Source organism: Sciurus carolinensis, chromosome 12, assembly GCF_902686445.1.
Source record: "Sciurus carolinensis chromosome 12, mSciCar1.2, whole genome shotgun sequence".
Taxonomy (NCBI): Eukaryota; Metazoa; Chordata; class Mammalia; order Rodentia; family Sciuridae; genus Sciurus; species Sciurus carolinensis.
In genome coordinates, this window is record NC_062224.1 from 2,807,957 (window position 1) to 2,835,462 (window position 27,506).

Genomic DNA, 27,506 nt, shown 5'->3' on the forward strand with positions numbered 1-27,506 from the left:
CATTTGCTTACATGATCGTCGTACCTTTGGATGTCCATAGATCCATAGTTTCATTATTGACAAAACTTAATGTATCTCTGTTGCTCAGGATTAGCAAATGTTAATTTATTTTTTTCTTTAAAAACATCAATCTTTTTCAGCCTATTAAATGCATTGCTGTGCTAGTGAATTGGCTGCAAACGTAACAGATTTTTCTCTTGCTTATCTTAACATTTACTGAGAAAGACATGAAATCACAAATTTGACCATGTTTTTGTGTTCTGTCGTTTAACTTTCCATGTTTCAGTCACGTGTTGCTTTGTTACTCAGAATACCTTCTGAGAAATGCATTAGGTGACATCATCCTGTGTGAACATCAGAATATACTTAACTATGACAGCTGTGATGTCACATGCAGGTAGTCTTAAGGAACCGCTTTCGCATATGCAGTCATTAAGTGAAAATGTCTCGTGTGCACCTATCATTAGGTACATATAAACCTTAAATTTAAAATGTAAATTTTTCAACTCCGCAGCCGCCTAGGATGCTTTCACCCTTTCTGTACTCCGCGGGTCGTACTGAGATGGCACATCTTGACATAAACCGACGCACATGATGCAACTGCGCCCGAGGCGCTGGAAGCTGGGCCCCGCGGTTGGGTGCACCTGCGGGCACGCTGGCCGCTCGGCTTCAAGTCCACGCTCCGGAGCTGCGCGGCGCACGGCGGGGCCGCGGCCTGGTCCGCAAGCCGGCAGGCACAGCTTAACAGGCGGGCGGGCCTCGCCGCGGCGCGCGTCCGAGGGGCGGTGCGGGGAGCCCACTCGCATTAAGAGCAGGGCCCCGCAACCCCCGGGCACCCTTCCCGTCACGGTGCAGCGCCCCGGTGCCGGGGAAGAGGCGCGACGATCGAGCGGCACCGACCGCGCTGCCCCGGTCACCGGCTTCTACCCTAGGGCCTGGCGGGGGCGCTCGGGCGCGAGGACGCAGACAGCTGCGGGGCGAGGGGCCGCACACGCCCGCAGGCCGGAAGTCCCCGGAGGGGGGCCGGAAGTCCCGCCCCGCACACGCGACGGCAGCCCGGAAGGGCCCTTCTCACCCCGGCCGTTCCGCCGCGACCTGCGGGCTGTGGGCGGGCCCAGTGGCGCCGGCGGCGGCACTTCCAGGGCGCAGCGCTCGGGCTTCCCGGCTGCGCGCACGGCGGGCCGGCCGTGCGGCATGGCGGCGCCCTCGCGGAAGGAGCGGCAGGCGTGCTGGGGTGCGCGCGACGAGTACTGGCGGTGCCTGGACGCCCACGCCGAGGACGCGGCCCTCTGCCGGCGCCTCCGCAGCTCCTTCGAGGCCAGCTGCCCCCAGCAATGGGTGAGTCGCCGCCGCGAAGGTCACGGCATCCCGCCGCCGGGGCTGGAGACTAACGTGAGCGTGCCGGCCACGCCGGGAGCGACCCCGGGGCTGGGGCCGGACGTGAGCGTGCAGACCGTCCCCGGGAGCCACCGCGCGGCTGCGGCCCGACGTGAGCAGTGCGGACCTGCCTGGCCAGCATTGCTAGACGCGGGTCGGCGCCTCCCGGAGAAGCGCCGGGTGGCCCTGCAGCCCTACAGCGAGCCTGTCCCGCGGTCGTCCGCCCTTGCCGCATATTCCCCTGAGCTCTCTTCTGGGTGTCACCTGGTTGAGGTCTTGCCCAGCTGCCACAAAATAAAAGCTGAAAGGCTTTTCCAAAGAAGCCTGCGAGAGCGCGGGGACAGCACGGGAGCACCGAGCGCTTTCTGCAGGAGACTGCCTTCCGCTGTGATTTTCCTTCTGTCTCGGGAAGGGCTGTTGTGTCTAGATTAACACAATAGGAACCAAGGCTCAGATCAGAGAGAAAAATTGTCCCAGATGAGCCCAGCAGTTGAGACAGGGAACTTGAAGGTTGATTTCCTGAGCACAGAATCTGTGTCATGTCTTAAGAGTCACAGCAGTCCAGGTGAGAAATGGTGAGGCCCTGTGCTGTAGAGGAACAGACCTGTATCTGGGTGGTCGCAATGCAGGTACAGGCTTTGAAAGGAGAAGCACACTTGCAGAGGGTCTAAGTCAGGTTGGGGCTGACCAGACAGTAGGACCTCTAAGTGGAGTTGTATGTTAAGTGGTTGAAGATAGGCTGCGAGATCCATGATCCATGCCACAACAACGTGAAGGACATAATTATCTTCATTCGGTGTCCTTTATATTATAGCCACCCTAGACCAGGAAGCTTAAGACCACTAGGGGTAAACCTCTAGTGTCACGGCATGTGGATGTGTTGTAGTCAGGGAGGACACTCACCAAAGGACAGAGTACATCTCACCAAGAGGGGGAAAGAATTATCAAAGAGTTTAGGGGAGAGATGAAACTTAGGTCACCTAAGTTTTAAATGAAGCACTTTTTGACAGTGTGGAGCAAAGCAGAGCTTGTGTATGAACAGACCCTTGGCAGCTCTGGACTGAGAAGTGGACTTGGTGAAGTCAATGTCTAGGAATGTGGCTCAATGATAGAGTGCTTGTCTAGCATGTGTGGGGTCTGGGGATCAATCCCCTCTCTCCAAAAGATTGAATATCATTTGCAGAAATCCCATATCTGAAGCCTGAGCCTGGGGTGCAGATCAGGGTTTCTTCTCTGGGCAGAAGTGGGATGTTTTTTCATCCTTACTGATAAAATTTCAAAGAGCAAACTTTGGACCCTTTGTGATTTCAGAGAACAGGGTTCTCAGTGGATAAGTGGCACTCAGATAAGGGGTCCTTTTGCATACTTGGTGGCTGCAGCCCTTCCTTGGGAGAAACACTGACTTGGCAGCTGCTTCTCACATGGCTCCTGTCACATGGCTTGACACGGGGGACAGGGCAGATTTCCATTCTCAGCCCACTCTAGTATTTGCTCTCAAACTCCACTGAGATGTTTAAGAACTGCATCCCAAGAAAGGCTTTTAACAAAAGAACAAGTGCTTTCTGGCCTGTCCTCACTGTGCAGAGGTGTGTATTCTGCCCCTGCCTTGTCTGCACAGCAGCTCTCGTACGTGGCTGTGGCAGTTTTGTGGTGGCCACGTGTCTTGGCCTGCATTTTCTACTTCTGGGATTTGCCATGTCAAGATAGGGCACTTAAGGATTCTTCAGATTCACTATGAAAAAAGGAAAATTAAACCAAATCATTAATATACTTAAGTTTTACCATCAATTTAACTACTCATAGTTCATAATTATCATTTTTAAGTATGTATCTGTCTCAAGTGTTTGTTTCTGGATGGGTCAGAGGTTACAGATGTCATGACTGATACATAGAAGACACATTTAGAACAGCCCAGCATCTTCAAATCTGAAGACTACTGGCCCAAGCCAGAGCTCTGTGGACTCAGAGTGCTGGCAGACTCAGGTGCACAGGCCCGTAGAAGGTTCCCGGGCTAGCCAGAGAGCAGGGCCTCAAGCCCTTGAAGGGCCAGGCTCACTCTCCAGATCCCTGACCAGTTCCAGAATACAAGCTGCTTCACCGTTTCTGTATAATTTATAATGAATACTTTGTTGCCCTTCACTCTGCTGTTGCTTATCTAAGCCGTATAGCTTGCCCTAAAGTCAAACCTTTTTTGTCTCAACAGATAAAATATTTTGATAAAAGAAGAGACTACTTAAAATTCAAGGAAAAATTTGAAGCAGGACAGTTCCAGCCTTCTGAATCAACTACAAATTCCTAGGCACTTCCTGAACTTTTCACAAAGGATGAAAAAGTATTCTTTCTGGACATTTAAAAATGCTCTGTTGGTTCTGTGACAGTAGTTTGACATGGCATATATCAGTACTTGTTCCCTGTGTACAGTACTTCATAATGAAATTGGACAAGTAACAGATCCATGTTTCAACTATGAAGACTTGAAGTATGGTGGTTTCAATATGCCTAGTTCTAATTCAGTAAGAAATCTATTTTAAGAAACAATTAAAACCAATTATAAAAACACATTGCTTTTTTCATTTTGAACTAGATGATGAGTAGTGGGGAAATACTTACAGTGGATATTACAGATAGAAACTGAAGTAAGCTGTCAGCGTGTGTTCCTGGGAGTTAACACTTGAATACAGGCATTACAGCTTGAGGCTTGAGGCTGGGAGAAGGCTGAACCCAAAATGCACAGGTAAAATAAAAAGAACCATCTATTTAACAACCTGTAGCTAATACCATACTAGATGTTAAGACAAACTGGATTCCTAGCTACTTCAGGGAGGCCAAAAAGGAAATAAAAGGCACAGGTTAGGAAAGAAGAAATAAAGCTGGTTTATTCACAGCTGATGTAACTAACTGAGAAATACCAAAGAATGGACAAAAAAAATGAAAAGACATAATACAATTTAAAGATAATATTTGAGGTTCATGAAGAACTTACATGCAGAATATAAAACAGGAAACCCCGTTTAAGAAAAATCAGCTGGGCATGGTGGCACATACTTGTAATCCCAGCAGCTTAGGAGGCTGAAGCAGGAGGACTGCAAGTTCAAAGCCAGCCTCAGCAGCTTAGTGACACTGTCTCAAAATAAAAAGGGCTAGGGATGGGGCTCAGTGGTTAGGCACCCCTGGGTTCAATCCCTGGTGCCAAAAGAGAAAAAAAAGTGGGCAAATACCCAGATACCGACAGACGATATACAATGGAAAGTAAATATGCAGAAAAGTCCTCTATTATTCAGTATTAGAATAATGGAAATTAGTGCTACAGTGATCCATCATCACACACCTGTCAGAATGACTTAGAGGTGGACACTGTGCTAAGAGGAAGATACAGCAGCCTGGTTCCCGGCAGTGAGTGGGAACCAGGAAAGCCCCTTTGGAGAGCAGTTTAGGGTGAAAGGGACCCACAACCCAGCAGCCCCATTCCTAGTTCTTTCTCCAGGTGCACTGAAAGCTTACACAGGAATGTCTGGTTAAAGCAGCTTTACTCATGGATCACCAGGAACTTGAACAACTCGATGCTGCAGCAGGATGGATAAACACACTGGCTTATCCACCAGACGCTCAGCAGTAAGGAATGAGCAGGTTCACAACTGGAATACATTTCGCTCCATGGAAGAAGTGAGACCCAAAAGGCTACACGTACGCTTCTGTTGATGGGACACCAGAGGAAGCACACCTCTAGTCAGACAAGCTGCCTGGTGGACAGGATTTCCAAGCTCCAGGTGTGGGGAGCCTGTAGCAACCCTCCAGGACAGCAAGCACATCCAGTGCCCAGCTCTTGGTTTCTAACATGGTTCTCCAATGCGTGGAACCGAGGCTTCCTGGAGAATGACTGACTAGACCAAGGGGGACGCCAGATGAACCTGGAGTATCATGTAGTGCCAAAGAGTAAGGCAACGCCAAGAGCAAGGTAACAGCAGCCTGTGGAGGACACTGTGTGTCCACACTGATGGAAAAGATGACAGGATAAGAAAAAGTACAGCGGAATCCCAACAGGTGAATACAGAGCACAGCAGTAACATGCCCCAGCATAACTGCTCAGGCAGTGTCCACGATGAACACAAAAACCAATGGACAAAACGAGAATGTATCTGCATGGCCCGAGTGCCCCCAAGGTGTCCTTTAATTACTGCAGCAGTCTGGATGAGTGCCCCAGGCTCCAGTGCCCCTCTTCCACCAGGGAGCTTGCTTTCTGTACCCTTGAGGTAGGCTGGGGCAAGTGACTTGCTTTTGACAAACACGTGGAAAGGCGAAGAGCAGATTTAGAGAAGAATTGGCAGATGAGATGGAAATGATGGTGGCGGTGAGCCCTGCAGCCGCCATGTCTGTCTAACCCCATGGCAGGAGAGGAGAGGCCTCTCACCTGCTCTTTCTTAAAACCTGTAACCTCCGAGAGCATGCCACATCATGAGACATTTACAAAACGCTGTGCCAGTACTCTTTCTTTATCTTAAATGCAGTGTGTATCCAATCCTGGATTGGCTCCTGGGACAGAAAAAGGACAGCAGTGGAAAATGGGAAACCAGAATAAAGTCTGAGCTTGGTGAAGAGCACCTCCGTCAACACTAAGTTCCGAATTCAGATAAATGCACTGTGTTTTTATAAGATCACCTCAGAGGCACAGCAGTGAAGTAAGTGGAAGGAATTGTCTGTGCAGTTTTTGCAGCCCTTCAAAGTAAAACTACAGAAGAAAAATTAAATAGATGGGCAGTGGCCTCTGAAATGTGTTAAAAAAAGACCCAGATACGACTGAAGGTCATTGCTGGATGGTGATAAGTGGTTACTATTAAATAATAAAGTCAAATACCCAAATCAAAAGGATAGAAGGAGCAAACCAACCTTCATGAACTTCCTTCTAGCTTCAGTAGTGACTTGGAGGAGTAACTCAAGTTTTGGGGGTTCATGTTTGTAGTTTTCACAGTACACACTATTTCTGATCATTACTTCATCTCTGAACAAAGGTGCATTTGAGAAATTTCCTAAGAACTTAATATGAATGATTATGGCCTACTTATGGTTTAGAAAACAAAGCCTGAACTTTATAGTGAAGTTGCTCAGCATCTTGCCTGACATTCCTCAGGGCTGTGCGGGGAGGGACACTGCGGCAGCAGGAGACCGGGCTGCCTTCATTCAGCACCTCCTCCCTCCCTGCTTCCCCAAGACCTCAGGGTACCGGTGCTCACAGGTGAGGGCTGTTCGATTTGGCCTCACTGTAGTGCATTTCATATTCCTGACAATACTACTGTCTAGGAAGGACTTTAAAAAAAAAAAAAAAGTTTTATTTTCATAATCATGTAAAATATTTTATTAATAAGCAATATTATATATATCTATAAAGGTTTACCAAAGGAGAAAATATATAATGATACATTTAAGGCACATGAAAAAGTTTTTGGCATTAAATCGCAAGAACAAAAAAATGCAAATCATTCCAATCAATGTCAGAATCTATTTCATTAGTCCAAACAGTCTAAAAAGCAGTTCCGTGGCACAGTGACCACCGAGGTGCCGCACAAACCTCATGGAGACCTCACTGCAGGGCTCCCGTGCGCCTCAGCAGCTGCTGCCTGGTGTACTCCCAGATCAGCAGGGCCCCGCTCACGTGCACGTTCAGCGAGCGGATGACGCCCTGCTGGGGAATCTCCACGCACACGTCCAACTGCCGCAGCAGGTTGGCAGGAATGCCTTCCCGTTCGTTGCTGAGGGAGGAAAATGCGAGAGACATGAGTTTTCCCACAAGAACAGTTTTTTCCTGGGTATTCTGAATGTTACTGAACAAAACAGATAAATGAAGAAAGTCTGTGGTTCCAGGAAATAAATGAGAGTAACAAAGCTCTATGGGTTCATTGTGTCCACCTGACCCTACGGACAGGTAAGATAAAAGGAAGACCAGGGGTTTCCATCAGCATTTTAGGCCAGAAGTAGACAAGACGCGGGCACAGCAGCAGGGCTGAGGAAACTGCCAGAGGGGAAAAGCTCTCCAGAGGGCACAGGGGCCTCTCACCCCAACAGCAGCAGCGACTTCTCAGGGAAGCTGAACTGGACCAGGTCGGAGCTGTGGGCAGTCTGCTCCACCCCGATGACCATGTAACCTGCTGCCCTTTTCTGTTGCAGATAACCAGTTAGCTGATGGGGCTTCACCTGAATATCAGTTTATAAAGAGCAGAAAATCAATCAGTTATAGTCCTACACGGAGTAAAGTGAAAGTTAACGAAAAACCTCTTAAACACGTTAAAAGTATTTTTAAAAGGAAAACACAACTATACGTAATCAAAAAAACCCTCCATCATAATTTCACAAGAATCATTCCTAAATCAAGAGTGAGCTATACCAGGACACATTTTACTGAAAAGAACGATACGTTATGATGACTTCTAAAATGAAGACAGCGTGAAACGTGGAGAACAGAGGGGGCTATATTTTACTTTCAAGTACTGTTTCTAAACCATGAAAGGCTGGCTGCCTGCATTACTGCAGAAGGCCTGATACATAAAGACGGGCACGACATGCTGCCCCAAACAGGCCTAGTGACAGATCTCTCCACCCACCTCCTCCAGAGGAAGCCACTGTTCTGCGGAGACGCTGAGGTGCTGGAACTGCTTGTCACGCACACAGTGAAGGTTGCCAACGACCAGCACCGAGGCCCCAAACACCTCGCATGTCCGGCACAGGCCTGCACAGAACACCTGAGTCATCCAGACTGTCCCCAGCATCATGCACCTTATCAGGTCCCTCCGCCTCCTGGAAGCCCTCAGAGGGTTGAATGTGGAGGAGGACGTGGCCAAGACAGGCAGGGGACCGACTGCAGAGTCAGGTCCAGAGATTTCAAGCAAACTACCTGGAGAACCACGGTTTACCTCCTAGGTTGGTTGGCTTGTCAACGAGCGAGGCCACTACAATCAGGCTACCGGTGGACTTCCCCAGCCTGGCAGCACGGTCCTGCAGCGCGAGCTCCAAGTCTGCGTCGGGAAGGCCGTGTCCCCACGGGATGACCTTCTTCTGCACATCCGCCTGCTCAGAGGGGCCATCCGCTTCCCCCGAGCCAGAGCCTGGGAGGAGAGGACAACAGGTGCACACTCCGCCCCAGGAGAGCAGAGTGGGGCCCGGCCGCTCATCCCCCAAAGACAAGGCGCCGCCTGGATCCAAGCACGTCACCGTTTTCACAGTAATTCTTAGATTTCAAATTCAGCTCTATTAGCCAATATGTGACATTTCATAAAAACAAGATATGCTTTTTTTCACATTTCAGCATATACAAAATTTGGAAGCAACTTAGAATCATGGATGTTTAACATTTTTTTCTTAGAGGTAAATAATGGCATGTTTCACAAACAATGATATCAAACAAATTTTTATGGAAGTATGTTCCTGAATACAATATAAGTGAAATTTTTATCTTAAATTACTTTAGAAGTACTTGGGGGTAACCTTTCTAAATTGAAGGCTATTCCATAAAAAATCACCTCTTGACTCAACCGCTGAGTACCCAGAATGTTCTTAACCTATCTAAATACACGGTCTGCTCTCAAGATAGGACTGAGTCTACTTCTGGAGTTCTTCCTGTCCCCCAAGTGGATCACCAGGCAGAACACGTTGGATGGGACAGACATGCAGGAAGCCACATCACAGCACTCGGAGGGTATGCTCACATAGAGGGGATGAGACCGAGTCAGACCCGAGGGCCCAGGGAGGGAGGTCAAAGCTTGCAGAGGAGACCGACAGAGCCGGGTGTGAGCTCGGAGCAGAAGGAAAGGGACCCAGGCAGCTGCAAGTGCTATGGCCTAGCTCAGCCTGCACCAGACCACAAGGTACAGAATTTACAGAGGAGCCACTGGGGCGTATTAGACGGGGTAATGACAGGGATGTTTGCTTAGAGAAAACCCTCTGGAGTGATGTGGAGGACGCCCTGGGTTGGGATGGCCACCAAGGTCCCTGTACTGGCCTAGGTGGAGACCATGAGGGTTGGAAGCTCCTCAGCACAGAAGAGCCAGGGACGAGAAAAGCCACCAGCTTTGGGAAGCTGAACCACCAAGGCTGGGTAGTGGGTGGACGTGGCAAGAGGAGAACAGGAAAAGAACAAGAGTGACACTCCTCACAGAGGGCACAGAGAGGAGGCCAGCTGGACAGAAGGGGATCCCGTCCGGATGTGGTGAGTTTAGAGAGCTGTGAACAGCGGGCTGCAGAGGCCCAGTCGGCTCAGACTGAGAGATGGGAGGGCAGAAAGCTCGTACCCACGGGGTGGGCGGCGAGGGGCATGTAGCACTGGCCATCGGTGAAGCACCCAGGGAGAAACCGAGCACGATGACCAGGCCAGAGGGCTCGGAAACGAGGAAGACTACAACACACACTCGCTCTACTCCTGGAAGGGGCAGAGGGCTCGCTTAGGGCGACCCTTCTGGAAATCTGGATTTTTACAAACAGACACAGGGTGACAGATATTAACCAACCGTACTATTCAAGACAACAGAAGCTGCTGGCTTTACACGCGGCCAGGCGAGCTCTGTGCTGTGCAAAGCTGCCTTTCGCCTGGGTCCTAGTCAAGGCCACACCACCTCCACTGCCTGCCTCCGAGGCATCTCCCACCCCGCCCCAGGGAACGGCACCAGCGAGCTCACAAGCCAACGGGAAAGAAAGAGGAGCATCTCTCCACCTGTGTCCTGCTGGGACCAGTCCCCGGGGTTCAGCTCGCGAAGTGGAGTCCTAGAGAGGCACCATGGGGGCCCCGTGTCTGAAGGGATGTCGGTGAAGCTGGAAAACCTGCTGAGGGTGATCCACTCCTCCTCCACCACGCCCGAGAGCCGCGGGAGCGTGTGGAATATGGTCTGGAAAGAGAATCGTAAAATCACAAGGAATCACGCCGCGCTGCAGAACTTCAGCAGCACTGCGGCGTCCCCAGACCCCCGTGTCTGGCCGGAGTGCGCCTCGCTACTCATCATCTGAGAAGTCAGGGGTTCACTCAGGGAAGAGCAGGCACATCTCCCCGCTCTGGGACCTCTGTGCTCGTAACAGACAAACGTGTTCTGGAACTAGTCATTCCTGATGAGTGACGGCAACACGATGAAGGCCAGACCGGACCAGGCCCTGCCTCAAGCTCCGCTCTCTGACGACACAGGTCTTTACTCTCACTACCAGGAGACACGTTCAAACCTGGACTCTGGCAGGACCGTACCATCAGCTGTTGTACGGCAAGGCAGGGAAGTCAGAGCCTACGTGGCTCCAACTCCCTGGAAGGTGAGGACAGTCAGGTGCAAGCAGCAGGTGAAAGTGACCCAGGGCTCCGTGACCTGCACAGGGGCTGCTGTGAACAGTCACACCTGAGCAGCCCCCCTGCCCTCTTCCTACCTTCGGAAAGAAACCCAGCACCAGAGGGGCTCACCAGGAAGTTGTGCAGGCACTGCACAAGTCAAAAGTGAAATGATGCGTGTGGAGCGGGGCTCCCGTCTCCACGCAGGCCGGCAGCCTGAGTGTGGTTTTCCGCATGTCAGCCGCAGCCGTGCAGACTTAAACTGGCATCCAGATGACAACTAAGTGTTTACAAGGTGGGTACGAAGGCCTGCTCCACACCAAGACCAGTCCAGCGAAGGGCTCGCTTGTTCATCACACAGTGTGACCCCGAGTAAGAGTGAGACAGCGAGGGGCAGAGGGAGGCCAGGGACAGAGCTTTCCTGCTGGGGACCTGACCAGAGGCCAACCCAGGCCATGGAGGCAAAGGGTCCTGCAGGAAGACCTCAGGCAAATCCTCCATGCGCCAAGGAACCCAGAGCAGAGGGTGCCGGACCATATAAGAAATCCTAGCGACATCGGCAGTGAAGCAGTGGAAGATACTCATGAGCCCTCTCCCATGGGTGCTCTCAACACGCAGATCTGTATTTTCTAAAGGCCAGTTCATGGGTAATCCAGAGAAAACTAGCTGGGACTACTGACACCAAGCAGACCTTCAAGGGAGAAGTCCTAGGTCCAGGGACCAGAGTCCCACGCAGCGTGTTGTAATTAGAGCTGTGAGGGAGAAGGTCTGAGCTTGGTGCAAACTGAAAGATTTGCACATTGAATCAATTTACATTAACTGCCATAAACATGCTCCTGGTTCTCAAATCATATGAGCACCTTCTGTGACAACAGTGAGGTTGAACATCATTTGCTCTATGATTTTAATGACCCAGACCCAAAATATTCCATGAAAAAAGAATAGATCTTTTTGTTCATTACCAGGCGGCTTCTGTACAATAGCTCTCACCTGCGCCTGGTCTTCCTCATTTCCCTTTAGAAATCCGCCCTGATTTCTGTTTAGAGTTAAATTTTCCCTTCCAGAGCTTACAAGCCAGACACCGCCTGAGACAGGTCGTGAACACGCCCGGCCCATTGCACTGCTGAGGAGGGTCTGCAGGAAGCGACAGAGGTCGGGCGCTGAGGCAACAGAGGACAGTCAACCTGGGCTCCGCCTTTTAAAGGCTCAGACAGGTGGCATCAGGCTGAAGCCACAGCACAAACCTCCTGGCGGCACTGTGCTCACCTCCAGGCAGTAGTCCTGGAGAGGATGAAATGTGGCGAAGAAGAAGTGGTCCTGGATGCGCTGCCAGTTCTTCTTGGCATTCCTAGGGCGGAGACATGGCGTGAGGCGCGGTGGAGGGGCGCCACGGGCAGCAGGGAGGAACTGCACCGTGGGCGGGGACAAGGACCCTGACTGTCGTCCAGGCTCATCCCGCAGCTGGCACCTCCGGAGCCAACTACTCAGCCTACTGCACAAATTCCACTTTCTCTTTTCTTTCTTTTTTTCTTTTTTTCTTTGCGGTGCCGGGTCGGAACCCAGGGCCTCTGTGCTAGGCAGGCCCTCAACCCTGAGCACAGGCCGGGCCACGCAATCCACCTTTTGAAATGGAACTCGCAGGCGAGCAGAGCAATTAAGTAGCCTGCAGTCACCCTACCCGGGATTCAGCAGAGCAGAAGCAGGTCGGTGGCCTTCAGGCAGCACCGTCCAGCGGAGCAGGAAGGGCACCGGAGGCCGCGGCTGGTCTCAGCAGGTGGGCGAGGGAGCACTGCCACGGCTGGGACGGGAACCTCCTGGCGGGAGCCCTTTCCCCGGGAGAGGACGCCACAGACCCACAGCGCTGTCCAACTGTGCCGGCTTTCGCACACCAGACACGTGGGAGACGGACAGGTGTCACGCCTTCGCCCATTCGTCAGGGTAAAGGGCCACAGAGAGGTGAAGAGAGCGACAAAGGAGACCTCGGTTCAGTCGCGCTGAGCGGTTGTCGGCCCAGAATCACAGGGCAGTCCCGTGGCCTCGGGGGCAGGCTTGCCCGCTCTGGCCAGGCGCCTCCTCTGCCCCCAGCACTGCAGCCAGGGGCGGACGAGGAGGGAGCCCGCCAGCCACTGCCTCCTTCCTCCTGCCTGGCTTTCCTGGGTGCTCCCGACCTGACGCTGCCACCTGCCCACCGCGCCTCCCTCTGCTCTGAGCTGCCACCCCTGCCCGCTATTCAAACACAACCTCACTGAAGTGTGTCCACCGGGGGACTCGGGGGTCTTGCGTGGCGGTGCCACGAGTGGAACGGAGCGTTAGTGCTGCTGGAGAAGAACTGATCTCCAGCAGTACATCTTCAGGTGGGGAGAAGGAAGGTCTCGTTTTTATCTGATTCCTTCTGTACCGATCCGTTTCCTTACCAGGAATGTTTTTTAAAAAACAACTAATGTTCCCCAAACAAGTTGAAAGCCCCGCGTGGCCCGACCGCGGCTAGCGGCTGCACTTCTGCAGGGCCCTGAGGATGCTCTGCGTACACTGTGCCTCGCCTTCGTCACGGGCCCTTCAAAAGGCCAAAGACAAGAAACACTTCAAATACTCCGACTGTTTAACAAAGAATGTACTATTACAGTCACCAGCGAACCGGCCACTCTGGCCCGACAAACCCCCGGCGCTCCCGGCCCTGCTTCATCGAGGTCCAGCCCCCACCAGCCACGCTCTGCAGCGGCTCCGGCCAGGTGCAGTCACTGCTGCGGCCGGCCAGCTCCCCGTCCCTCCTCGCCCTCTGGCCTGCCTCCGACCTGCTCTTCACACCAAGGAGACAGCAGCCCTCCATCCTGGTGGCTCCCCGTCCTGCCCTCCCCAGGACTCGCCCGCTCGGCCCCTCCACCTCCCTCAGCGCTTCCTCCTCGGTGCCCTCCAGAAAGGGCCGATGGAGCCCGTTCCGGCCCCAGGTTCCCAAGGCTGCTTATCTTGCTCAGAAACCTCCCCTCCGCCCTCTGCAAATTCCGACTCTTCTTCAATGCTGACCCGAACGTTCCTTGGAGAGGCCTTCCCTAAGCCACCGTTTTCTCCTCATAAGCATTACCTGCCTGTCGTCCATTCCAGACCTTTCTATTCGTGTGCCTGCTGGGTATCTCCTGCCCCGACCGTGTGCTACACAGACGCCCCTGGCTCAGCCCATCCCTGCTCCAACCCTGTGCGGCCCGAGCACCGCTCTGGGGAGCTCACCTGCTCTAAGAACACAGTGGACCAACACCCAGGAGCCTCGTCTCCACTGTCTGCCTCCCACCTGGTTCCAGGAGTTAAAAAGATCCAGCAGTTTCAAAAAAGGGTGTTTTCTTTTGTAACAAAAAAAAAAAAAAAAAAAAAAAAAAAAAGTACGAGCAGAGCCAAGTGCTTTTAGAAGTCAAACCACAACTACAAGAACAGATCAGGATCCGCCCAGCTAATGCATCTGGATGCCAACCAGCCCTGCCCTGACTCCAGAGAGACTCGATGGACGCGCCACCTCGGCCAAGGCCCATCAGCACCCTCCAGCATCCTCCCACGAAGGAAGCAAAGGCCGTGAGTCCATGGAGTCACCACACCCGGGACCCTGGCCCTGCATTCCCCACACACCCCACGGAGAGTTTGTTCTATCAAAATATCAAAATAAGATCAGCAAATTAAGTATGAAAGCATCAGCATAAACAGCTTTCCAGCTTGAGTCTGCATTACTACAATTATGTGATCAGTGTCCAAATATGCACGTGAATAGACTCAGCTACACCCCCAAACCTCAGAACGGAGAGATGCGCAGGTGTTCACGCACTCAGAGGCTAGAAGGGAGACGCTGAGGATCCAGGCGGGCCAAGATTCCTGCTGGCCAGACTGCCCCTGAGAGGCTAGGGCTGGGGGCACTGCCACCACCTCATGACTCTCTGCCCACCTGTGGGACAGTACACAGGACAGCACACAAGGTGTGGAGTGATTACACACATGTGCACACACCATCCCTCCCCACATACACACCACACACACGTGCACACACAGCCCCCTGCACATGCACACATCACACATGCACGCACACCACACAGATACACACACACCACGCGTGCATGCCTGTGCCTCTGACCCACATCACGACCTCACTCCCCGCTGTCACCTGCTCTGTCCCTGCACTGTCTCAGGGACTGTGCTTCAGTCCTTACGCTTGGTGACCTGAATGTTTTGCTCCACACTCCCACTTAACCACCCAAACGGCTCCTCCCCACCAACGTATCAGTGCTGAGGAGGCAGCGGACTGTAAGGGAGTCTGTGGCCAGGGACACGCCTTGCTCAGCCCTCAAGAAGCCCACCAGGATCGAACTGTCTGCTTTGCACTGTGCCCACTGGCGCCCACAGCCGGGTTTCCCGCCATCCCAGCGTGCTCTTCAAGCTTTCTGCAGCACACACACGTACTTTCCCAGGCATCTCCCGGAAAACCAGTGACTGCTGTTGCCTGGGTCTCAAATTCCTAAGTCCCCAGAGTCCCCAGATGGTGAAAATCAGTGGCGGCAAACTATTCAGTACCTCAGGGACAAGGACACATGCTCAGGAGGTTGCAGGCTGGGCAGTGTGCCAGGGCAGGAGTGGGACCAGAGCAAGGTGCACGTCCCATTAGCCGCCAGGCCAACCCCAGCACACGTGCCTGGTGGTCCTGCCCCTGGGCGAGCGTTCGGGAGAAGAGGTCTAGAGGAGGGAGGAGCACTTCTGGCCCCACTGACAGGGCAGAAGGCACAGGGCAGAGGTGGGGCTGGGCTGGGCTGGGCGTCCTCTGGCTGCAGAGGGTAGAGCTCTGCTGCCCAGGGAACTGAGTGGCCCTGCAGGTGTGCTGGCCGGGTCACTCTGCGCCCCCCACCCGCTCCCTGGGCCTCCTCCCGCTCTAGTGGCGCAGCGAGCTGTCCTTACCCTGCGCCGTGCACACTCTCCGCCTGGCTGAGACTACGCTCGATGAGAGCCGTCCACGCGTCACAGTCCTCCACGCAGAGGGCCTTGCACACGGCCCAGACCTTCTTCAGAGCCACCAGAGCGTAGAGCCGGATGCTGAAGTTGTGGCTGAGACCCCACTGCAGCGCCACCAGGAGGGCCTGCTTCAGCGCTCGCCTCTGGAAAGAGAGGGACCGGCTCCTCAGCAGGCGCCGGGCAGGCGCTCCCCCACTGCGGGGAAGGTGGACACGCGGGGACAGGCCGCGCCCCCCTGGCGTGCCTGCCAGGCTGCTTGACCCCTTCCTGGGCATATCGGCGCTCGCATCACAGTCGCCCCCGGAAAGCAGGCACTCTGGGCTGCCTGCTGTCCTCAAGCTGCAGCACGTCCCCGACCCCAGCAGCTGGGCAGATGAGGACCCAGAGCTTCTGTGCCAACCTGACAGAGCCACAGTGCTCTAGCCAAGCTGGGCTGAGGACGTGAGCGACACCTGCAGGAGCCACCTCAGTGACTCTGACGTGCTGCTACGCGAGACCCCACCCAGTGCCACTCTGCCTGCCATGGCTGCGGAGCTGCGTCTTCCCTGAAGGTGACCTTGAGCCACATGGCAGGTGTGTTGGTGACATTCAGAAGTGGGAAGAAGGAAATGGTCTGGAGTGCCCTGTGGTCTCTCCCTGTGAACTCTGACCTCGCAGCCTGGGAAGTGAACCCAAACACCCCGAATTCTAAGTGACACAGTTCTACTAGGAGATGCTGACAGCCCCGGGGAGCGGTGTGGGTGAAGGCAGAAGCAGACCAAAGCTTCACCTCGCCAGAAGCCGCTGGATGCCCCACCGTGCGGCCCCCAGTCTTCTGAATGCTGGCCAGGCTGCACCCAGCTGAGCGCCCAGGGCAGCTCCCACTGACGGATTCGCAGTCGGAGCCACAGCAGGCTCACCAGATGCAGGGCCACCCACAGCCATGCACCTGCGCTGCTCCCCAAGGGTGAAACCCGGGCAGGGATGAGCCATTCTCGGGTGTCGCCAGCACTGCGCTTCAGAGACACTCACGTGAACGGCCACACCACCGGCACACAAGTCCCTGGGTGGGGGGCGACTGTGGTAGTGCCCTGTCACCGCGCTGGGTGCAGACAGGCCACAGGGAAAGGGGCTCAAGAGGAGGCAAGAGGACGGGAGGACGCACCAGAGGTCAGCTCTGAGAAGACGGAGGGAGCAGAGAGCAGGTTCTGGCCGGGAGGAGCGGCAGCGGCGCCCGCAGTGCAGGAGCCGCGAAGCTGGTGTAGGCGGCAGGACAGGGCGGCTCGCTGGCTCCACAGGCCAGAGCCCCGAGCAACCCCACGCTGGACGCCACCCAGCCGTCGGGAAGGCGAGAAGGGAGCACGGGGTGCTGGCTGCCGCGCTCGTCCTGCATGGGGGCACCTGGCAGCTGCCCTGCAGAGGAGGCCTGGCCTACAGCGTAGGAAGGACGGCCTGGAGGTGCGCAGGCCCAGGCGCGGGACGGAGAGGAACAGGGAAAAGAGCGGTGACGCCTACACCCGACCGCACCCCGAGTGCCCTCGTCACAGCTCAGCGGGGGACACGCCCGCCTCCACGCGGGGGGACGTGCCCTCGTCACAGCTCAGCGGGGGTCACGCCCGCCTCCACGCAGGGGGACGTGCCCTCGTCACAGCTCAGCGGGGGTCACGCCCGCCTCCACGCAGGGGGACGTGCCCTCGTCACAGTCAACGGGGTCACGCCCGCCTCCATGCGGGGGGACGTGCCCTCGTCACAGCTCAGTGGGGGTCACGCCCACCTCCACGCGGGGGGACGTGCCCTCGTCACAGCTCAGCGGGGGTCACGCCCGCCTCCACGCAGGGGGACGTGCCCTCGTCACAGTCAACGGGGTCACGCCCGCCTCCATGCGGGGGGACGTGCCCTCATCACAGCTCAGTGGGGGTCACGCCCGCCTCCACGCGGGGGGACGTGCCCTCGTCACAGCTCAGCGGGGGTCACGCCCGCCTCCACGCAGGGGGACGTGCCCTCGTCACAGTCAACGGGGTCACGCCCGCCTCCATGCTGGGGGACTCGGGTGAGGACAGGCAGAGCTAACACGCAGCAGAGGGGCACGTCCCAGACAGCAGGCCCCTGCAGCCCCACGCTCAGGGCCCACATGCCCCAGGCCCCGCCACTGGCTCGCCACCCTCCTGGGGCTGTGTTCACAACCTTCCCCGGGAAGGGTCCTCCCTGGTCGCCCTCCTAGAGTTCCCTGCAGGAGCACCTGCCGGATAACTCCCACTCGGAAAGACCCCTCACGCCTGCCTGAAAGCCAGAGCCATCCACATCAACAGAGCGACGCTAACGCGACCACGGGTTCGGGTACACTCAGTGTGTGGTGGTGAAGTGTCACCGTGCTGCCTCAGGTGCACACCGGGCCAGTAGGGAAAGAGAGCTCAAAGCTGCAACAGACACTTTACATTTAAGATCCACGACACACACACACAATGCCTTTTTGAAACTCAAGTTTAAAATCTTCCTCCAAATAAAGCAAACTTACCTTTTCTGGAACATTTTGAATGATAATGTCCAAATGTGACAAAACGGACAAAAAAGTACAAATGCTCGCTTTGAGTTTCTCTTCACCCTGAAAGAGAATTAGACAGATGATCGCAGGCTTCCTGTGAGCCAGGAACTGCCAGCCGGCGAGGGGCTCTGCAGGGGAGGACAGCACGGCCTGTGTGGGCACAGGGTCAAAGGCCAGTCAGGACAGGGCTCCCTGGAGCCAGGGCTGTGCGCACAGCCTGGACGGCACACGCCTGGGGCGGGGCGGAGCCCAGCAGCTGCCCTGCAGAGGAGGCAGGAAGCAGAGGAACAGGGAAAAGCAACCAGACGGACAGGGACAGAGGCAAGGCGAGGGAGGACGAGGCTGGCAGGGCGGGACTGAGCCAGCGAGAGGGGCTTCGGGGAGAAGGCGCAGAGGCGCGAGCGCCGGCTGGGAGCTCCCGGCCAGCGTGGGTGGGCTCAGACGCTCTCAGTGCTGCCAACCGAGGGACACCAGGCTTCCTCCACCTAAGGATGTGACGGGTACTTTGAAAACCCAGGAAAGCGTCACAGACAAGATTCCTGTTCTGGTGGCACTGAGACACTCAAGCCCAAGGTCCAGTGTTGGCATGCACTGCTCGTGTGCCACGCAGGCGCTTGCTTCAGGAGCCACCCTCGCACCAAGACCAAGGGGGAGGGTGCCATCCAGGAGAGGAGCAGAGGGCAGGCGCGTGGTGGCCCACATGCGGGATGGGTCATGAGCAGGACCGTTAAGAGGACTGAGGGGCACCCAGCTCCATGGTGGCCCCAGGGGACCCAGCCTCCATTCTGCCGCCTCTGTGGGCCTCCCAGGGGAGGTCGCTCACGTGACTCAGCAATACAAGCACAGGGGCCAGAGACTGAAGGAACACTGCCCGTCAGCAGGCCTCTGGAGGCTCTGCTGGACCCCGAGCCCCCACCTAGAGATCAGGCTACCCCAGGAGGGGCATGGAGTGAGGCTCTGCAGCCACCAGAGTCGGCCCTGCCACTCCCAGCAGCTGGGGTGACAATGTGAGTGAAAAGGCCATCTGAAAGTCCCAGCGGGCACACGGGGGACCTGGCACCAGCCCCGTCGCAACAGAACTCTGCCGTCTACACTGCAGGCTGCGGAGTCCCCATGACAGAAAACCAGGCACAGACACGGGAGGGAGCACAGAAAGGAGGCCAGGAGGCCAGTGCTGGGCCTTTGCCACTCACCCCAGCACGGTTCCCAAGAGTGGCTTCAAGAAAGGAGCGGCACTGGGCAGTGAGTGAGGAGCAGGGGAGGCACGGGGAGCTCTTGTGTGGGTGGTGGGCTCCCCTTTCCTACTGTGGTCTCGGGCGAAACATCCCCACTGAGGAACACACTTCATTCCTCACCATTTTCTGCTCCAAGAGCACAGAGACGTGGCCAGTGCCTAACAACCCGAGGCGTCCGTCCCCTTACTCCTTAGTTACAAGCGTTTCCACTCAGGTAGAAACCATGGCGGACGCAGGTTGCAAGCTCAGCTCACATCACACAGAGGGCGACGGAGAGTCAGAACCAGGAGGAGAGTCAGCAGCTAAAATCACGTCCAAGTTCAAGATGCATTAAACGTTTACTTACGTAAGAAAAACAATCCCAGAACTTTTGAAGAAACTGAGGGAATTTATGAAGAATCAATATGATAATCCATTCTATAAAATATTTTATGGATGCTTGATTGTTGGTGAAACCAGCTTGGAAAATCTTGTCAATAATTCCATTCAAGAAGTTCTGAGAAAAAATAAAGTTCACAAATTCAACCACTAAGAAGGCTTAGGTTGATCATAAGTGACGCGGGGACTCCGCAGCCCTCCACACAAAGGCCCCACCGAGTGTCAGTTGCAGCGCCGTGGTGAAGTATCACATCGAGGACCTCACGGTCTCCCTGCCGTCTGTTCTGAGGAAGGAGCTATCGCCTGGAGTTTCAGGGCACAGGAAACATGCAAATAACTCCCCCAAATCAGTGGGACAGGACGTGTGGACCCAGCAGCTCAGAGGCAGCCTTCTGGAGGCAGACAAGGGCACAGTGGCCCTCTCCAGCCACCTACCACCACCGTTCCAGGCTACGTCCCTGAGCTCCAGACCATCCCCTCACTCCTCCAACCACTCGCTCCAAAACTACTCGTGTCCGAGCAACTCGACATGGACGGAGCAGGCGAGAAACATCATCTGTTCACATAAGCACGTTAAAAATAGCACATTTTGATCTCTTTAAGGAAGATCTTATTTTAATAAGACCACTTGCTAAAGGAGCAGAAGAGCCATTTTAATCGCTGAGGCCGAGTCTGCTGCGGCACGGAGCATGGACTCTGGAATGAGCCTCACCCGTGCACTGGCCGTGTCCCTGATGCAGGTCGCCTGACCTCGCTGAGTGGCCTCACCTGCAAGACAGGCACCTTGACGGCCTGCCGTGAGGCCTGGGTGAGGGTTAAACGAGCCCACACATGGGACACTGACGCTTGGCAGAGGCTGCTCGTGACACGTGGGTCCTCCCTTCCTCAGGCCCGCCGACCTCCCCTGCTGCCATCTTGAGGGGTCCCCACCCGAGAAACAAATGCTGGGTCAGCTGACAAAGCTGGAGTGCTTCTTTCACGTGCATTTTCATGTTGAAGGAAGAGCGAGGGAGGCAGTATTCTAAAAAAAGTGCTGCTGAGCGGCCTAGGATGAAGTCAGCAGCTCTCAGCACTGCCACCTGTGCCACCCGAGGCCGACAGCCAGGTCCTCTCCAGGAAGCTCACACGTTGTCACTGAGTCGTTCTCACAGACAGAAGGCAAATCTTCATACAATCGTAATGAAAAGAGGGCGTGGTGGCCACATCCACAATCCCAGGGACTTGGGAGGCTGAGGTAGGAGGCTTGCAAGCTCAAGGCCAGCCTGAGCAACTCAGTCCCTCTCTTAAAAATAAAAAGGGCTTAAGCTATACTCCACGTACGCATAACATGTCGAAATGCACTCCACGTCATGAATGTATCTAAAATGATTTTTTTTAAAAAAAATCATTTAAAAATACTAATTACTTTAAAAAAGTAATTCTGTAACACAATTAATAAAAAGGGCTGGGGGATGTGGTTCAGTGGCAAAGAGTCCCTGGGTTCAAATTGCAGTGCTCAAAAAAAAAAAAATTCTAATAAAAAGACTGATGTTTTTAAAATTTTCTCAAACAATGAAGATGGGGAACATCAGGAAACCTTAAAGTCTAAGGAAATTTTTTTGCATTCAGAATGTTTTTGTGAATTGTCATATGACACCATCACTTTCCCACACTGACGAGCATTTTCTTACCAAGAACATCAAGCTCAGACAGAAACAGATCACAGTCACTCGAGAGCTGGTGCTCCTCAGAGGAGTGGGCAGCCCCTGGCCTCTGCCAGGCCCGTTTAAGGTGTCCCGCTATTCCGGGGATGGAGGGGAGAAGACCCCACCCTACCGCCGCTTCCCTGGCCCCGGATGGTGGAGCTGTGGGAGGGCGGAGTTCAGCCGAATGGCAGAGGTGACCAAGTGACACTCAACGCTGAAACGCTACGTGGAAGTGTGAGGCAGGAGCACGGGCCAGGCCGAGCAGACAGCCTCCAGCCTCCAGCCTCCACAGCGCCTCCTCACCAGACCTCTCCCGGAACTCGGCAGCCTCCGGTCTAGGCGGGAGTGCAGGGTTTAAGCGGATTCCCGATGACCCGCTCAGTTAAAAAGCACAGGGTGGCGGCCATACCTGGTCGAACCTGGGGAAGAGCGTCAGCAGCGCCTGCCAGACCCGGTTCTTCACGCGGTGCTGGAGAGAGTTGGCGTAGTAGCGGGCGCGGGCCTGGGACACCCGCACGTCCTGGGGGCGGGGAAGGCAGCATTAGGACAGGGAGGGGCCGAGACCCCCAGAAGAGCGCGGCAGCCTCAGGTGGGAGGCTTCGACAGGCTCTCTGTGCCTCCAAAGCAGGGGGAACACGAGCAGGACGGCTGAGGCGACTGCTTCTGTTTACTTTTCTGCCTTTACAAGTGGAACAGGCGGGGGGCACAGGTGGGAAGAGTCCAAGCCGAGGACCGACTCAGGACGCCGCAGCGAAGGACCGAGCGAATCGCGCAGGGAGTCGGGGCGTCTGTGAGTACACAGGACGTGGACGGGAAGGAGCCACGATGGGGGGCAGGCGGGGCGACGCGCCGCAGGCTCCAGACATGGGGCAGCGCAGCAGGGAGCTCTCGGCCGCGCTCTGTGCTGCCTAAGTTCAGCCTTTCCAAACGTCTTCAAGGTGGACGTCAGCATCCTCCACCTGCAAAGCCACTGCGTGGCCCGAGGGGCTGAGGAAGGACAGGGCCTGGTGATCCCGAGGCCTCCTCCCCCGCCAGGTCGCTCCCCTCAGCACCGCAGGTACGGCAGGTACGGCAGGTACGGCTCTAACTGACTCCTTCCCCAAAGGCCCTCTCTCCGCCCACCTGGGACCGAGGTCACCTCCTCCGCGCACACTCCTGAGGCACCTCCACCCTCTCTGGCTCAACCCCACGCCCCCTCCAACACGCTCCTCGGGTCCTCATTCCGTCATTTTGCTGCATGTCCTTGTGGTGGTGGCACCTGCAGCCGACTCCAAGGGCCCTCCCTGCACATGACCTTGCTCCTGTGCTCCTGCCAGGCAAGCTCAGCAGGCCATCGCCCTGCAGGCCTTCCCTGAGCCCCTCTGCACCCGACCACGCCACACGGCGCCCTTGCTGTTCCACCTGAGAACACGCTGCCCCCTTCCGTTCTACACACCCCACAGAAATCAATAAGCACGGTCCCAGCTCACCTCCGGCCTCCCCAGCAGAGGGGATCTGTGCACAGAAAGCACTTCCTGGGTCTCGGGTAGCAAGGCTGATCTGCTGCCCCCAGGAAACAAGAGCCTGCTGCCCGTCCCTGTTCCAACACAGGTGACAGAAGCGGGTGACACAGGCACCCCAAGTCCAGGAGGCCAGAGGCAGAGCCCGCTCCTGCGTCCACGCGCCATGGAAGAATAGGGGCACCGAGCCGGGCACACGGCCTGGGCCTTCCACCTTCTCCCATGTCGGTGAGCCCCTTCCCCAGAGGCAGCGTTCACTTACGAGCGACGCAGAGGCGCAGGGAATCTGAGGGTCACTGTCATCTGAACAGGAAACTGTCATCGACCTTAGACAGACATCACAAGCCAGCCCAGAGGAGAAGCAGGGAGCGCTCGAGGCCCCAGCCCTCAGCTCTGCACGCCAGGCCGCCCCCCAGCGTGCACCCGAGTCCACTTCCTGCACAGAATGTGGTGTGCGCGCAGCACCGTAAACACAGCGGCCAACAGTGGGCTAAGGAACTGATCCCGAGCGGGACGTGACACCAGCACTCAGCTAAAAACACTGAACGCCACGCTCGTGCTTTCCCTGCGTAAAGAATATTCAGAAATATAGAGCAAGCTGGACTTTTCACTTGTTAAAAACAGACAGAGTGAAATAAAACATACTTACTTTATCCAACAGCTTGACGGCAAGGTCTTCCACGAAGGCCTTGTGGGACGTGTTGGAGCCATCTAACAGACACAAGAATTTGATGGCACAGATTCTCACGTAACAGTCTTCCCTTTTAGTACTAAAAAATACAAAATGATAAGCTATGTTACTCCATTTTGAAAACAGAAAAACACATCAGCTGTTAGTTCTCAAAATGCCATGACAAAGATCAGCTCCTCCCCAGGGTCATCTAGGACGAAGTGCACATGCCCACAGCCACACTTCTGACTCAGGGGACAGCAGAGGGAATGAGGGCACGCAGCAGGAGTATGCAGCCCAGGCGGACCCAGCCCTGGCCGTCCAGCGGGCAGCAGGGCGCAGGGCCGCCGGCTTCTCATCTGTGGACAGACCACTCGATGGGGAGCCTGCGGGAGACACAGGACACTCCGCTCTCCGGAGCAGCACGCAGCGTCCTGGGTCGCCGAGGGCACGTGACGTTCTCCAGCAGGCAGACGCTGCCTGTGTGTTCAGTGTCCAGACGTGCAAAGATCAATGAGGTGACATTGGTGGCCATGCCACATTTCATTTTAAGTTACAATATGAATTTTAATTTAACAGCAAAGCAGTTGTGGAGTACAAATCAACAGGCCTGGAGAGAACCTGCTGGAAGCCCCACTTTGTCACAGCACTGAACCGGAGTGCACAGAAGGAAGCGCAGCAGACGACTAAGGCCGCAGCGCGCTCAGAGCAAGGCCTACGCCGGGATGACCCCACCCACCCACCCCTGCACGCCGGACTCGAGACCCGGAAAGGTACACGCTTTCATCTTCGAAAGCACAGAGATATTTGAAAGCTGTGTGAAAAAATAAAACTTGGGGGAGAAAAGGCGTTTTATAATCCCCAAAGAAGTCGGTATAAGGTTAGACAAAAGTCTTGTCCCGGAAATCCCGACCTTGCAGCCCGCGCCCAGACGCTCCGGGCCGAGCCTGGGCCGCACCTCTGGTGGGCACCGACAGGCCCTTCCCCCACCCAGGCTGCGCTGCGAGCGTGCAGTTCTTGTGTCTTACATTCTGACTTGTTAAAATGGTGAACCTGAATTGAATGATACACTTACAAAAAAAGAAGGACGGGAAGAATACAGGACTCAGACCGAAGGAGGGAGGAGGGCAGGGCCTTCACACCCTCCCACGCCACCCGCTCGCTGGGGCTACATTCTGCGCTCCATTTGTAAAAGCTCATTACATTTTAGTGAATAGCAAGAGCTGTGAAGAAAATACTTCAGCAAGGAAAACTATTTATTTCTCTTTCTCTCCTTTTTCTTTGTGGTTCTGGGGAGAGAACCCAGGAGCTCACTGCTGGGCAAGCGCTCTTCCACGGACGCAGCTTCCACGGCGCCTCCGAAGGCTTGCTCACACGCGTCAGAGTTCAGACACCACTGGTCGAATCCCGACTTCCGCATACCTGCCGACTGGCACTGACCCTGGAGTCCCTCCTGCAGGCTCACACACAGGGCCACCACACTTACCTCTCCATGACGACGTTGGCCGCACAGTCATGTCCCAGATTCTCTACGAAGGTCTGTACATCCTGCGTAAGTCTTTCCATAAGAAAATTGAAAAAGATCAAGTTTAGATTAAAAATAAAAAACTCAGATCCAAAAGCCAAAGTAACTAATGCTTTACGGTCTTCTGATCAAAAGCCTCAGAGCAAAGACGCTCTTCTGCGCACACGGGAGCGAGAAGTCAGGACAAGCTGCAGTAAGGGCACTTTACCTCTGATCGCGCCTGAACACCGTTCCAAACGTGCAGGCCTCCAGGAGGAGGTCGCTGTAGTGCCTGGCACTCGAGAGAGCGCCCTGGGGACCCCTGGAAGCAGACGCCAGCCACGACCGGCAGCAGTGACTCGTCAGCGTGTTGAAGACCCCGGTTTTTATGGCAGACATTTCAATGATCTTATACATAATCTGAAATGAAGAAAAATGGTCACTTTATCCTGTGACTAGTTTAAAAAAACAAGTGTTGCTATAAACTGTTACTTGAATGGGTTCAAATGACAGTTTCAAAAGAATCATGAATAGTATAAAAAAGTTAAAATTCATTACTTTTAGAATAACTTTGCAAAATGGTCAATAATTCCAGAATGCTATGTTTTCATCTCTCAGTAATAAAGAGAAATAAAATTTCCCGATGGGCTGCTCATTCAGAACTCAGGGGAACATGTGCCCCGGGGGCAGGACGGGGGAGACACCTCGGTGTGTGGTGGGATTCCCTTCCCATTGGCCACCGGCCTGCCTCCCCAAGCAGCAGAGACCACCACTAGGATGGGCTTGGGGCCGGGCAGCCTGGACCAGGCAGGACGAACTCCAGGCCCTGCTGTGCACACACGGCACAGCCTTCGCCCGTCTCTGTGCTCAACCTTGGTGCACGGGAACCTGCACAGGTGCAGACGATGCCCGACGGTGCCTGACACGGCATAAGTACCCCACAGACAGTGGCCGGCTGTGCTGTTCAGGCAGTGACGACAAGACAACACCTGTGCTCAGGACTCGTGCAGATTTTCTCAGGTATTTTAGAAGTACTGCTGGCTGAGCTGCAGCTGGAGTGACCTCCAGGATGGAGCCTTCCTCGATTCTTGGCGCTGGGATGGAACCCAGGCCCTCAGAGGCCAGGCCTCCTGATGAACCACACCCAGCGGGACATTTCTCTAAGGACCTCCCAGCACCAGGGCAGACGGGTGGCCTGGCGTCTGCCATCCGTCTCCAGGGGAGACGAGGAAGCGCGGGGCAGCCCTGCCCAACGCCAGGCGCCAGCTGTCCTGCAGGAATGAGTGCCACTGGGTCACAGTGTCTTGAGAAGGGACACCCAGGTTTTCAGACCGATTCCCCAGTTCCCAAGTGGCCAGCGAATCCAGGACTCCCACACTGTGGGCCACACGTGCAGGTGAGGCAGTGAGGTCCGCTGTCCTCACCCCCCTCACCGCGGGCCCAGGAGCACATGCTGGCTGAGCACGTTACCAACACGAGTCCAACACGCAGTACACACGGCCTCCCGCCCTCCTGCGCCCAGGTCACACACGTCGGAAGGAGAAAGTCACCTCTTTTATCCTGAAATACGCCTGGCCCTTGGCTTTTGCAGCGGTGGCAAGAACAGCGTCATCGAAAACGAACTGAACAAAAGCTCTCAAGTTAGGCCAGAAGGTCTGCTGGGTGTTGCTCAAGGAGGTCAGGACTCTCCAGGCCACGTCGAAGGCCTCCACGCAGAGCGACTCGCAGGAGGTCAGCAGCTGCGGGAGGGAGACCGGGGCGACTGAGCACCGAACCTCGAAACCGACCGCGTCCGCCCCCCGCCACTCCAGGCCACGCCCTCACCTGGGGGACCAGAATCTTCATGCAGCAGAACACGGGTGACACCTGGTCGGAGGGCAGAATGGAGAGGGCGTCCAGGGCAGCGCGCAAGATCAGCGCCGGCGTCCACACTGTGGGCGGCGAGGGCTCCAGCTGGTCCCCCTCTGCGGCTGGTACAAGGGGGTGGCACCTCCTCAGCAGGAAGGACAGGCAGACCCACTGATCATGGACGTACTGGGCCACTATCCTCCCCCATCCTGGGCAGGATGACGACTCCTCAAAAAAACTGAAAGCGCCCAGTCACCACCCACGTCCCCAGCCTCCACGTCTTCCAATGCAGTGCGCTGCCCTACGGAGGGGAACGGCCCCAGGGTCTGTCCCCAGCAAAACCCACGTGGAGCTCGGCAGGGAGGTGGGGGCGGGGGTCCCCTCAGGGCCTGTGAGTGTGCCAGTGCTCCCCAGGGCTGGGGGCTGGATGAGGCACTGGACTGGGGACCTCATGGGTCCCCACAGTGAGGCTGCCCTCGTGTTCTCTGGTCCACATGTCTCTGTGCTCACATGGCCTCTGCAG

General features: G+C 55.4%; 2 protein-coding genes across 10 annotated transcripts in view; one reads left to right on the forward strand and one right to left on the reverse strand.

The window, feature by feature from the left end:
* The first annotated feature begins 1,052 nt into the window (after nucleotides 1–1,052).
* LOC124962336 (cytochrome c oxidase assembly factor 6 homolog) lies at nucleotides 1,053–4,115 on the forward strand. Its single transcript, XM_047521621.1, has 2 exons — nucleotides 1,053–1,338; nucleotides 3,581–4,115. The coding sequence occupies exons 1-2, from the start codon at nucleotides 1,195–1,197 to the stop codon at nucleotides 3,674–3,676; spliced, it is 240 nt and encodes a 79-aa protein (XP_047377577.1). The 5' UTR covers nucleotides 1,053–1,194; the 3' UTR covers nucleotides 3,677–4,115.
* A 2,590-nt stretch (nucleotides 4,116–6,705) lies between these two features.
* The window catches only part of Tarbp1 (TAR (HIV-1) RNA binding protein 1), a 50,801-nt gene continuing 30,000 nt past the window's right edge, over nucleotides 6,706–27,506 (reverse strand). For 4 of the 9 annotated variants that reach the window (XM_047520147.1, XM_047520144.1, XM_047520146.1 and 1 more), the window contains exons 16-30: nucleotides 26,960–27,221; nucleotides 26,686–26,874; nucleotides 25,365–25,555; nucleotides 25,118–25,189; nucleotides 23,611–23,731; nucleotides 21,872–21,982; nucleotides 19,746–19,895; nucleotides 18,138–18,224; nucleotides 15,590–15,786; nucleotides 11,933–12,014; nucleotides 10,073–10,244; nucleotides 8,280–8,471; nucleotides 7,971–8,095; nucleotides 7,427–7,563; nucleotides 6,706–7,121 (exon numbers count right to left, since the gene is read on the reverse strand). In XM_047520147.1, coding sequence (XP_047376103.1) covers nucleotides 6,953–7,121; nucleotides 7,427–7,563; nucleotides 7,971–8,095; nucleotides 8,280–8,471; nucleotides 10,073–10,244; nucleotides 11,933–12,014; nucleotides 15,590–15,786; nucleotides 18,138–18,224; nucleotides 19,746–19,895; nucleotides 21,872–21,982; nucleotides 23,611–23,731; nucleotides 25,118–25,189; nucleotides 25,365–25,555; nucleotides 26,686–26,874; nucleotides 26,960–27,221 — 2,257 coding nt within the window. In that variant the 3' untranslated portion in view covers nucleotides 6,706–6,952. Of the gene's footprint in view, nucleotides 7,122–7,426; nucleotides 7,564–7,970; nucleotides 8,096–8,279; nucleotides 8,472–10,072; nucleotides 10,245–11,932; nucleotides 12,015–13,888; nucleotides 13,999–14,437; nucleotides 14,589–15,589; nucleotides 15,787–18,137; nucleotides 18,225–19,745; nucleotides 19,896–21,871; nucleotides 21,983–23,610; nucleotides 23,732–25,117; nucleotides 25,190–25,364; nucleotides 25,556–26,685; nucleotides 26,875–26,959; nucleotides 27,222–27,506 lie in introns of those variants that run through there. The other 5 variants (XM_047520148.1, XM_047520149.1, XR_007104270.1 and 2 more) reach the window with 5 other exon arrangements.